General features: G+C 41.3%; 1 protein-coding gene across 1 annotated transcript; it reads right to left on the bottom strand.

The window, feature by feature from the left end:
- Positions 1-2,062: 2,062 nt before the first annotated feature.
- LOC103203409 (cyclin-dependent kinase 4 inhibitor B) lies at positions 2,063-4,771 on the bottom strand. Its single transcript, XM_007948405.2, has 2 exons — positions 4,622-4,771; positions 2,063-2,323 (listed from the first exon to the last, which is right to left on the bottom strand). Exons 1-2 carry the CDS (start codon positions 4,769-4,771, stop codon positions 2,063-2,065), a joined length of 411 nt encoding a protein of 136 aa, XP_007946596.1.
- Between the last annotated feature and the right edge of the window lie 8,244 nt (positions 4,772-13,015).

The following is a 13,015-nucleotide window of genomic DNA, read 5'->3' as shown; positions in this document are numbered from 1 at the left end:
TTTTCCATTTAGGTACACTCAGTTTCCTAACTGAGCTCCCCCAGTAACATTAATTTTGAGGATAAGGAATTGTTGGAGAAGTAAAGATTTGTGTATTTAGCTCAAATACACAAATAAGTCATATAAGTCTCTACTTTCAAATTATTTCTTTTATCTGTGTCCTCTTCTCTCTTTTAAATTTATGTATGAGAAACTGGATGCTTAAAACACTATGCATGTATATTTCTAATATTGATTAACTTTCTATGGTTTATATAAGCAGTACTTATAAACTGTTGTTGGCATTACTTAATTATTACAGAGAATGAGAGAACTGAACCCCTTTGAGTCTTGAACATTTCTCAGGAGTTGAGTTAGTGGTAAATCCATGAACATTTTAAACAAAATTTTGAAGCAGCATCTTGGAGTTCAATTTCTTTTGTTTACTGTTCATTAATTAGAATGGTGAATTTCAGTTGTTCCAATGCAAAATGAACCAAATAATAGGAAATTAAACTTGAAAGCAGTGCACCTTTAGTTTGTTCAACAGTTATTAAGAAAAGACATTACACAAGCCATCATCATATATTTCAACAGTTTTATACTCAATTTCTTTCAACAACCCTTTGGGCAATATCTCAAGATAATTTACTGGTAAATGCATTGATCTTCTAGAAGACGTTTGGAATATTTAGTAGTTTAACCTCCTGAGACACCCTAGGAAAGGAAACTGATCAGAAAACTTAACAAAGAAATAAATAGGTTAAGGGTGAAAGTAATGTTGGGGTTTTGCACTAAGTTTGCTACTGTGCCATTGCTTCCATTAAGAGCTGTAGTTGTTTTTCACCTCCTTACTAGGGGCAGAGAGCTACTTTGCTATTTAAAGGCTTACCACTAAATAAGACTTTGTGACTGGCCTGTTCAGGGTGGTATGGCCATAGACTAAATAAAACTGTTTCTGAAGAACTACTCAAAAATACGTAATATTAAGAAATCTTTTCAAGTGGCAATTTACAGGGGGATTTCCTTATCCTGGGAGCTCTAGTGGCATAGTGCATAAGGCATTTGACTGCTAACCAGAAGGCTGGCGATTCAAACCCACCAGCCACTCCTGGGAAGGATGATTGGGCAATCTACTTCCATAGAGATACTGCCTCGGAAACCCACGGAGGGGTCACTATGAGTCGAATGGACTCCACAGCAGTGAGTTTGGTTTGGTTTTTCCTTATCCTATTGTACGTCGGTGAAGGAAACTGCTACAGTTAGCTGCTACAATGGTGCTTTCTATAGATCTGCCACTACAGTCGGCGGGCTGTTTTGACTGCAGCCACATCTGGGTTACGTTGGGAAGCGCTCCAGGACCGATTATAAGAGCCAACTCCTTTTGGAGAGCGCCTCTGCCTCACAGCGACCCAGGGATTTTAGAGTTTGCAAGCAAACCTGCTCTTGCTCCGGTGGCCTCTTTTCCCCCTCCACTATCCTATGGAGCCGGGCGCCAGTTTCCAGGCTTTCAGAAGGCATCATTTTCCACGTGACTTGCTGCACACTGCACGGTAAGAAAAGGGTTGGTTGTTCACTGAAGCCCACGTGATCCTTGTCTGGACCAGGTTTTCCTTCCTAATCCCAGGGCCGGTTTCAGAGGTCGCTCCGCTATGATCAGTGGGACAAACGGCAAACGCACAACCGCGCCCACCAAGGTCAATCACTGCCTTCCCTCACTCCTAGCATCAGCAGTGAAGATTCGCAGGCGGGCGCCTGGGTCGTTTGCAGACTTCTCATGCCACTTTCCAGTAGGAAACCCCTAAAAGTAAACGACACCTGGGAACTCCACATCCTGTTTAAATCTTGCTGGGCATCAACCTATGATTCCCTGCGTTTGGCTTCACAGAGTTGAGGGCTAAGTCCAGCAAAAAACCAAGAAACAAACCCATAAATGAACTTATTCCCTGCCTCCTTCCCCGGGGAGTTGCCGGCTCAGGAAGGTGCGCAGGCTCTCCGCCGCTCCACGTTTGCAGCAGTCATTGAACTAGGGTGGGGAATTGGGAAGAAAAAAGTCATCGTGGGCGGCTGGATGTACCCGCTGTCAGTCCCCTGTAGCTGCACGCAGGTACTGGGCGACATCGCGATGACCTCGCTCCTCAGCGAGATCCACCGGCAGTCGGCCCCAGGCGTCGTGCACGTCCAGCCGCGCCCCGGCACGATGCAGCACCACCAGCGTGTCTAGGAAGCCCTCCCGGGCAGCATCGTGCACCGGTTGGGTGAGGGTGGCAGGGTCCGCGCAGTTGGGCTCGGCACCGAAGAGCAGCAGCAGCTCAGCCACGCGGGAGCTGCCCATCATCATGACCTGCGGGGAGAACAGAGGGGTCAGGGCAACCGGCGGCGAGTCAGCGAGATGCAGGCTTTGGAGCAAGCATATCGAGTGGGTGAAGCCATTTTAAAGGAATACATATTTATGAAGTACCCACCCAATTCAGAAGCGCTTAAAAGGGTGTCTGGTTACTCTCCAGTTACTGACACAATTGCCCCCTCTCCCGCCAGTTACACTCACTACTTAGTTCAAACTGAATTCCATTCTTTCTCCAAATGTGAGGAGACAGGAGAGAGTCGATGACAAAGTGCTTATTCTTTGTGTGTGTGGGGAATCATGATTTCCACTGGGACGTGGAAATCTATTTTGTTATATGATTTAGGGAATGGAGTTGTTTCTCTTGCTCTCCTCCTTTCCTGTAATGCAGGTCTCAAAATATTTATTAGGCAGTCAACTGATATTTTCATACGTTGGGGTAATAATAGAAGTAAACTAAGTTTAAAGAGGTTTACACTGTTTAGTTTTCATAGCTTTTGCCATATTCCATACATGTCTGTGCTCACAAATGCACCATAGTGTGATGATTTGGGCCAAAGCTGGAGGTAGAGAGGAAAAATGAAATCAAGTCACTTTTAGTTTTACAAGATGATGAAAAAAATGACTAGTTTTTATTAAACAGTTCACAATTTTTGATATTTTAAGTTAATGGTATAGCTAAAATTTAGTGTGTAACATTTAATGTAACGTAAAACAAACACTATTGTGCAACTTGACTAGCATTTTATAATTTAAACAGTAATATTTTGTTGTATAAAAAAAAGCTTGGATGTTGGTGGTCAATTAGAGCAATGAATAACTTAGGGAAAAAACAGTATTTTGAAGGAATAATTTTATAGCATTATTTACACACATTATGCTGGAATTAGTGTTGTTATTTTAAGTGAACTATAAAAATGATTTTTGATAACTACATGTTCAAAATGAAGTGTTTTTTTTGTGCTTTAAAATGTACCATGTGATCGAAAGGCAGTCTACCTCTAGTTTTTTGTTTCATTAATATTAGAAACATCTGTTTCTTCCCTTAAAAGCCAAGATATAATTGATCATTCCCACTGATGATGTAAGAAGGACTCTTTATAAGTAAATAGAAAAATGTTTTTAAATATGTCTCAGAAGATGAACTGAAACTGTAAGAAAACAAAACATGAAGTCTTTAAAAGCCATGTTAAAATATTTTTGTTGCCTTTAAACTATCCCTCACTTGTTACACCAATTTTCTAATTTTCAAAAGGAATGAACACCTGGTTTCTTAAAAATCTGCATTACTGACAAAATTTAATAGCTGAGTTTTGAAAGTAATGGTAAATACTGAATATGAACCATAGCCATCAGCAGCAAAGCACAAAAGCATTAACTTAGATTTTAATGGCACTTAAAAGTGCTAGTGCAAGTGGGAAAAGGAGCCTTGGTAGCTTGAACCCACCAGCGGCTCCTCTGGAGAAAGGGGAGGCACTCTGCCCCGGTAAAGATTTACAGCCTTGGAAACCCTATGGGGGGCAGTTCTACTCTGTCCTATAGGGTCTCTAAGAGTTGGAATAGACTCCACAGCAATGGGTGGGTTAAATAAAGCGAAATTAATGGTTAAACACATTGAGCAAGTTTGTTTTTAAAATTAAGAGACTATTTACCAACACTACATGCTATTTAAAAAGGACCTAACAGTTGCTGCAGGAATGCTTTTGTAATCCAAAAATTCCGTATGATAATTGTTTAATAAAAATCTATGGTAACATTTCCCCCCCTCTTAGGTAATACTCAACAGACGTTGCTAACATGAGGTAAAAAGCATTAAGTACTGTGGTTAAGGAATCCCCTCTCACTCTTAAGCATTCAATTCGCCTCTATGAGGAAAGAGAACAAAAAGATTTCATATAGAAGCTAAAAAGTTTAAGGTGAATTTTTTTCAAGTGTTATGATTTTGTAGAAGAAATCCTTAAATACAATCCAGATTGAGGAATTTGTAATTATCCTTATCGTTGAAAGTAGACAAAACAGGCCTGCTCTCTCAAATAACCCCCTTACCTTTTCCCCTTATTGTGGATTTTTTTTTGTCAACCATTGAAAAGAAAAACAAACTGAAGCACTGGATTTTTCGATCTCTTTCTTTAGGATTTTTGCTGTTTATAAAACCTGCTTTACGGCGCGGCTCCACATCTCCAGGAAAAGGCTCTTGCACAGATCTACGTCGGTGCAGGTCTCGGTCCCAGCCCCGATTAGGAGATCGCGCTCCGCGCTCGCTCGCCCCCTGCCGGCCAGGCCCGGGGCCCCAGGTACCTGGATTGGGCGCCTCCCGAAGCTGTTGACACGGTTGGGATCCGCGCCGGCTTCCAGAAGCTGCCGTACCGTTTCCACTTGCCCTCGCGCCGCGGCATTGGCCAGGTCCGCATCTCCACAACTGAGCATTCCCTTGTCCTCCTCACGCATTCCACCACCCCCACACACGCGCGGCCGGGATAGCCCACCGCTGGCGGTGAGTTTAAGGAGCCTCCTGTCTCCCTCCCAGTCCACCCCGTTCGGCAAGCCCTCCCTTCCCAGGAGAGCTCAGTTAGGTCAGTCCCCTCCCGCCGTGCTCCTGCGGCTTTGGGGCGCGTATAATGGCCGAGGGGCCGGGGGCTAGCTTCAGGCTTTTCCAGACGCTCGAGATCCAGCAGACACTCCGGCCGGTTCTTGGGTAAAGGCACCTTGAGCAGCAGCAGCTGAGCTCAAAGTAGCTCCGACCGCAGTACTTGCGTGCAGCAGCGTCCGCACCGCCGGGCCTGGTTCTCCAGGGTGGGGAGCCAAACGAGAGTGAATTCTGTTTGCAGCTGGGCCGCGGGTCGGGCTCGCCCCACCCCCTTAGGCCCCGCCTTCTATCCGGCCCGCCAGCCCTGACCCGGCCCTCTTTGGCAGCCCGGAGGCCAGTGTGACGTAAAGCCGACTGGGATAAGGGGGTGGCCTGCCCAGTGGCGATGGGACGCATGCGCAAACGCTAGCGCGGTAAGCAAAAGCTGGAACGCGGGAAGCGCTGCTCGCTGGGTGTCTCCTAAATCCGGGAGACTAAATTTTTGGAAATGACCCACTGCCCTCATCTCCTAATCCCCAGCAGGCGGAGCAGAGGACTTCTATTCCTTCCAGCTCCGGACCAGCCAGTTTCACTGGAGCTGTTTCCTGATTTCCCTATGCAATGGAGCGTCAGAGAGAAATGCATTTAAAACAACGCTTTGAAGATGTTTGAAAGTGACAGCTCTTGCACCTGTCATGCAGGTTAAATTCATCCCCAGTCAGTACTTGAACCTCATAAGTTTCATATCTTGCATCAGTCTTAGCAATTTTCGTTTGGGTGTGCCTTCCTATTTGAATCCATCAACCACAAAAACGGTGAAAAATCCCGAGAATCTTGTTTTGCTGTGCATTTCTTTCTTTTCACCGTTGAATTATAGATTTCAAAAAAAGCAAATTTGTTGGTTGCGTGGAGTCATTTCAGATTCACGGTGACCTCATGTGTTGCAGACTAGAACTGCTCCCCAGTTTTCCTGGCTGTAATATTTACAGTAGCAGATCGCTACTAGCCTTAAACCCCCTCCTCTCCCCCCTCCCCGCGCCATCCCTCCCCTAAAATAGAATCTGAAGGTAGCAACTTGGTACAAGAGAGATTTTAAAAACTTAATAAAAAAGATTTAAAGATCATATTTTCATTATATTTGTAAAGTACATCTTTGTTCACACTGTTACCTATTTTAATCCAATTTAGCAAGTATTGCCAGTAATCCTACTGGTGCAGTGGTTAATTGCTGGTCTGCTAACTGAAAGGTCAGATGGTTGGAACCCACCAGCTGCTCCAGGGAGAAAGATGGGCAGCCTGCTTCAGTAAGTATTTACAGCCTTGGAAACCCTATGGGGGAATTTCTACTTTGTCCTATAGGGTTACTATGAGTTAGAATCAACTGGATAGCAATGGGTTTGGTTTTTGGTCAGCAAGTATTTGATTGTTATTTACTGTGAGTAATAAAGGAAATGTATGCAAGTAATAAAGGAAATTTATGCAGTAATAATGAAACATAATAAAACAAAGGTGTGGTGCTGGGCCTGTCATTAAACAGGCTGAACCTGTCATTATATTCTCTTCTGAAGATTTAGAGGCCAAGTGCTTGTTTTTTTCTTCCTAATCTTCCTAGATGAGTTTCAATGAACATAAGCATTAAAGATTTAAAGAATTACAAGCAATGCTATGTTGAAATAGAAAGAGAACCACAAGTTATGCATCTGCTGCCTGAAAACTGGTGAGGAACTACATGGAAGGGGGCTTCTCCTAAAACCAAACAATTATTTATGAAACCATTAAAGGGAGACCAATTTCTTGCATTCTCATGAATGCCTCAACATGTTTCTTCTGGTATCTTAGCTCTGACTGCCTCTCCTCTCTCCTTCTCATCCCTTGTAGAATGAGGAAGAGCTCTTTTGTTTACAAACAGTGGGGCCCATGGAAGTGGGGAGTGAGGCTGAAGAAGATCTAGTGACTGAGCCTTAACAAGGCTGAAATCCACCTGGACAGGGTAGGGAAATGAGCAGCTGTAGTAACAACTTTTAGCCTTGTTTTTTTTTCATAAAAGTTTTAGGTTTACAGAAAAATTGCACAGAAAGTGTAGAGTTTTCATATACTCCCTTTCACCTCCCTCAGTTGTCCCTAGTAATATCTTGCATTGTTGTTTGCCGTTGAGTCGGCCCCGACTCATAGCGACCCCTCCTTGGGTTTCCGAGGCAGTATCACTACGGAAGTAGGATTGCCCAACCTTCCTTCCGAGGAGTGGCTGGTGGATTTGAACCGCCAGCCTTCTGGTGAGCAGTCAAGTGCCTTAGGCACTATGCTACCAGAGTGTGGTATATTTGTTACAATCGATGAAGCAATATTAGTACATTATTATTAACTATTGACAAATGTATGATGCCATGTATCCACCCATACAGTATCATGTAGAATAGTTTCACCATCTGAACAATACCCTCCACCTACTCTTCTCTCTTCTCTTCCTCCTAAGCCCCTGGCAACCATTAATTTTTTACTCTCTTAATAGTTTCTCATTTTCCATAATTTCATTTAACAATATGGATTTGAAGTTCCTCCATGTGTTTTCATGAATTGATAGCTCATTGCTTTTTATCAATGAAAAATATTCCATTGTATGAATGTATTATAATTTAACCATTCATTGAAAGACATCTTGATTGCTTCCAATTTTCAGCAATTATGAATTAAGCTGCAATAACATTCTTGTGCAAGTTTTTGTGTGGACATACCTTTTGAACTCATTTGGGTAAGTATGCAGGAGTGCAATTCCTGGATCATACAATAAGATTATGTTTAGGTTTGTAAGAAACTGCCACACTGCCTTCAAATGTGGCTATATCATTTTTTTTTTTCAGGAAAAAGTCCTTTGATTTGTTGGTGACTACTCCATCCTTTGTTTGACCAGATGAAAAGAAGTCTGCTTCTGGGTGAAGAAAATTATACTCTTTGGGTTCAGTTCTCATGCACAGTGTTTTGGAGATTTCAAGTGTCTAGGTAGAAGAGGAATGGTGTCACATTCATTGTCAAGAAAACCCAAAAACAAAACAAGACAAAAACCCCAAAATCTATCCTGAAGTACAATACTTTTAATGATAGGATAATATCCATATACCTACAAGGAAGGCCAGCTAATGCTACTATTATTCAAATATATGTACCAACCACTAAAACCAAAGATGAAGAAATTAAAAATTTTTACCACCTTCTGCAGTTTGAAATTGACCACACATGTAATAAAGATGCAGTGATTATTACTGGTGATTGGAATGCAAAAGTTGGAAACAGAAGCATTGGTAGGTGGAAAATAAGGCCTTAGTAATAGAAATGACCCTGGAGATCACATGATAGAATTTTTAATTTAATGACTATTCTTTGCAAATACCTTTTTATTTTTTCCCAACAACATAAATGGTGGCTATACACGTGGCCCTCAACAGATGGAATACACAGGAATCAAATCAACTACATCAGTGGAAAAAGGTGTTGGAGAAGCTCAATGTCTTCAGTCAAGGTTAGGAGCTGACTGTGAAACAGACTATCAGTTGCTCATATGCAAATTGAAGTTGAAACTGAAGAAAATTAAAACAAGTCCACAAGAGCCAAAATATAACCTTGATTTTAATAAGTGGTATTTTATAACCACTTGAACTTAGAGACCATCTAAAGAATATAGATTTGACACACTGAACACCAGTGACCAAAGAACAGACAAGTTATGGATTGAAATCAAGAACATCATATATGAAGAAAGCCAAAGGTCATTACAATACAGCAAAGGAGGAAAAGGCCAAAATGGATATCAGAAGAGACTCTGAAACTTGTTCTTAAATGGAGAGTAGCTAAAGCAAATGGAAGAAATGATAAAGTAAATGTACTGATGATTTCAAAGGGTGGTTTGAGAAGACAAAGTAAAGTACTACAATGAAATGTGCAAAGGCCTGGACTTAGAAAACCAAAAGGGAAGAATATGCTTGGCATTTCCCAAGCTGAAAGAACTGAAGAAAAAAATTCAAGCCTCAAATTGCCATATTGAAGGATTCTACGGGTAAAATATTGAACGATACAGGAAGCATCAAAAGAAGATGGGAAGAATATATGAGTCACTGTACCAAAAAGAACTGATTAATGTTCAGCCATTTCAGGAGGTAGCATATGGTTAAGAACCAATGGTATTGAAGGAAGAAACCCAAGCTGCACTGAAGAAATTGGCAAACTACAAGGTTCCAGGAACTGATGGAATACCCAGTGAGGTGTTTCAACAAAAGGAGGCAGTGCTGGAGGTTCTTACTTGTTTTTTGGAAGACCTGGCCAAGTGACTGGAAGAGATCAACACTTTTGCCCATTCCTAAAAAAAGGTGACCCAACAGAATTTGGAGATGATCAAACAATATCATTAATATCACACATAAGCAAAATTTTGCTGAAGATAATTCAAAAAGGGTTGCAGCAGTTTATTGACAGGGAACTTCCAGAAATTCAAGCCAGATTCAGAAGAGGCTGTGGAACCATGGATCTCATTGCTGATGTCAGATGGATCTTGGCTAAAAGCAAAGAATACCAGATAGATGTTTACCTATATTTTATTGACTATGCAAAGGCATTTGACTGTGTGGATTATAACAAATTATAGATAACATCATGAAGAATAGGAATTCCAGAACATTAACTGTGCTCATGTGGAACCTGTACATAGATCAAGAGGTTGTCGATCAAACAGAACAAGGGATTTACAATCAGGAAAGGAGTATGTTAGGTTTGTATCCTTTCACCACACTTATTCAATCTGTATGCTGAGCAAATAATCTGTGAAGCTGGTTTATATGAAGAGGAATGTGGCATCAGGATTGGAGGAAGACTTGTTAACAACTCTCGATATATGGATGACAAAGTTTTGCTTGTTGAAAGTTAAGATAACTTGAAGCACCTAATGATGAAGATCAAGGACTATAATTTTCAGTATGGATTACACCTCAAAATAATGATAATAAAAATCTTCACAACTGAACCAATAAGCAACATCATGATATATGAAGAAAAGTTTAAAGCTGTCAGGGATTTTGTTTTACTTGAATCCACAATCAACACCCATGGATGTTATATTGCATTGGGAAATCAGATGTCTTATTGCATTGGGAAAATGTGCTGTGAAAGACCTCTTTAAAGTGTTAAGGAGCAAAGATGCCACTTTAAGGTGTAACTTAATGAAGCTATGGTATTTTCAGTCACCTCATATGTATGTGAAAGCTGGACATTGAATAAAGAAGACAGAAGAAGAGTTTGATGCCTTTGAATTGTGGTGCAAATATAACCATGTGTATAGTAGAACATACAGGGGCCAAAGTTATGAAAACTTGTTAGCTGTAACCAAACACCATGAAGGAATGATTCACTGGGGTTGGGGACTCAGGACCATAGTCTCAGGGTACATTTAGGTCAATTGGCATAGCATAGTCCACAAGGAAAATGTTCTACATCCCACTTTGGTAAGCAGTGATGGGGGTCTTAAAAGGTTGCTAGTCACCAGCTAAGGTGCGACCGTTGGTCTTCCTCTGTCTGGAGCAACAAGGAGTGAAGAAAATAAAAGACACAAGGAAACAATTAGTCCAAAGACATAATATGCCACGGGAACCTCAGCCTCCACTACCCTGAGACCAGAATTATATGGTACCTGGCTACTGCTACATACTTCCCTAGTTGAGATAAAAATAGAAGGTCCTGGATAAAGTGGAGGAGAAAATAGAACAAATTTCAAAATCATAGAAAAGATCAGACTTACTGGTCTAATAGAGAATAGTGGAACCACGAGACTGTGGTCCTTAAATACCCTTCAATCCTGAATCAATTTCTGAGCATTACTCTTAAGTGGTAGGCATGATTATAGTCTGAAATATAGAAAACCATTTGGAGATGATTAGGAAATTGAAGCAATAGGTTTTTTATTTCATTTTTAGTTGTTGAAGGGGACATAGATAAAGAGTGCTGAGTAAGATGAGGAGAAGCCAATGAGTAGAATAATTGGGACACTTAGGAGTCAGGGATGTGAGCTTTGCAAAGTGCATTCAGTGGAAAGAGCATTGATTGGGCAGGGGCCCACGCAGTTACTAGCACCTCGGACAGCGCTTCCCTATTAAGCGTATCTGGGTGGTCCTAACCGGCTCCTGACTGGGAATTCTAGAGGAAGTTTTCAATTTGATCTCCCAAAGCCGTTTTTATCCTCTGAAATGCAAAAGAAACCACTAGGAAGCTCAATGTACCGAGCCCCCCCACCCCAAAACCAATTGTTCAATCCAGTTTCCAAATATCATCAGAGTATCTAATATTCTCTACATAAGCAAAAAACCAAAACCAAACTCAACTGCCATCGAGTCAATTCTGGCTCATAGAGATCCCCATTGGATTTCTGAGGTGGTAAATCTTTACAGAAGTAGATTGCCCATCTTCCTTTTGTAGAGTGTCTCATGGGTTTAGAACCGCCAGTCTTCTGGTTACAGTCAAATGTCTTAGGCACTATGCCACCAGAACTCCTTAATTCCTCGTTGTTGTTGTTATGTGCCGTTGAGTCGGACCCAACTCATAGCGACCCCTCCTTGGGTTGCCAAGACAGTATCACTACGGAAGTAGTTTGTCCCATCTTCCTTCCGAGGAGTGACTGGTGGGTTTGAACCGCCAGCCTTCTGGTTAGCTGTCAAGTGCCTTAGTTCTCTACATAAACAGTATGAAATATTCTCTAAAAGAAGAAATGATAGGTCATACTTATCTACTTGTCACTTGTCCACTCTGCTCCAAGTGCTCCATAATTATTATTTCATTCAACTCTGGTAAAACCCTTAAGAGGTATGTATTAATATCTAAGGAGCTCTGGTGACATAGTGCCTAAGGCATTTGACTGCTAACCAGATGGCTAGCAGTTCAAACCCACCACCCACTCCTCAGAAGGAAGGTTCGGCAATCTACTTCTGTAGAGATACCACCTTGGAAACCCAAGGAGGGGTCGCTATGAGTCAGATCCGACTCAATGGCAGTGAGTTTTTGAGTATTAGTATCTAAATTTTACAGATAGAACAAGAAGATCATAGAAGTGAAGTAACTTGCACACCTTGTTGGAAGTGAGGTCTAATCTGTAGCTTCAGAGCCTCTACCCTTTACACTCTATAGTACTTTTTAGCAGCTGTCACAGTAGGCTTAACTGAAAAAAAAAATAAAGTGGCTTATAATTATTTTTCAGTCTACAATGTTTTCCAGATGGCTCACCTCATGTCATATCTTTAACAGACTTCAAAGATGTCATTTCACACATAGCATAATAGCACGTTTGTCTTGGACAATAGAATGGACTGTTGAAACTTTTTCCTTCTTCCTGAAACCCATCTGTCCTCTTGGATGAAACACGACCTGTTGTTAATGCCTTAAACATATTTAAGAGATGATGTGAATGCGAACATAGTGGACAGCTGAAACTTGGGAATTGTGACAGTGTCACTTTATTTAGGATGGAGAATTTGTAAGTGAGAAGAGAAGGAAAGTGAGTGAACAGGTAAAATAGCATAGGAATTTGGAGGTAAATGGAAGACAATGAATAGAATCAGTTTTAATATTCTACATAACTCTACATAATGCATATCATTAATGATAATGATGTTTATTTTCCTATCTGGTGAAAATATATAAGAACTTACTATAAAAAGTGTGAATAAAATGAACTGAATGGCCAAGAGGGGTTGTGACATAACCATGTCCTCATTTATTTGCTTTTTTGTTCTAAGGTAGTGTTTCTAAATGGGAATAAGAGGACAATCAGACTCATTTTGGGACTTTTTCAAACTACATATGACTCATCTACCTACCAGGAATTTTGATTTTGTTCATTTCATCATGTTAGGGTTATTGGTCCATGATCCACGGTATTAATGCCTTCTATTTTCCTATAGGGAGCTCTGGTAGCATAGTGGCTAAGGCACTTGACTGCTAACCAGAAGGCTGGCGGTTCAAACCCACCAGCCACTCCTCGGAAGGAAGATGGGGCAATCTACTTCCGTAGTGATACTGCCTCGGAAACCCAAGGAGGGGTCGCTATGAGTCAGGTCTGACTCGACGGCACATAACAACAACAACAACATTTTCCT

This window comes from Orycteropus afer, unplaced genomic scaffold (assembly GCF_000298275.1).
Source record: "Orycteropus afer afer isolate SDZICR_OR568_19922 unplaced genomic scaffold, OryAfe1.0 scaffold00216, whole genome shotgun sequence".
Taxonomy (NCBI): Eukaryota; Metazoa; Chordata; class Mammalia; order Tubulidentata; family Orycteropodidae; genus Orycteropus; species Orycteropus afer.
The sequence above is the reverse complement of the archived record's forward strand: the minus strand, read 5'-3'. Positions and strand labels throughout refer to the sequence as shown.

Coding starts and splice junctions, on each gene's coding strand:
- LOC103203409 (XM_007948405.2), bottom strand. CDS start 4,771: ATGCGTGAGGAGGACAAGGGAATGCTCAGTTGTGGAGATGCGGACCTG. Junction 2,324..4,621: donor TCGGGAGGCGCCCAATCCAG/GTACCTGGGGCC, acceptor TTCTCCCCGCAG/GTCATGATGATGGGCAGCTC.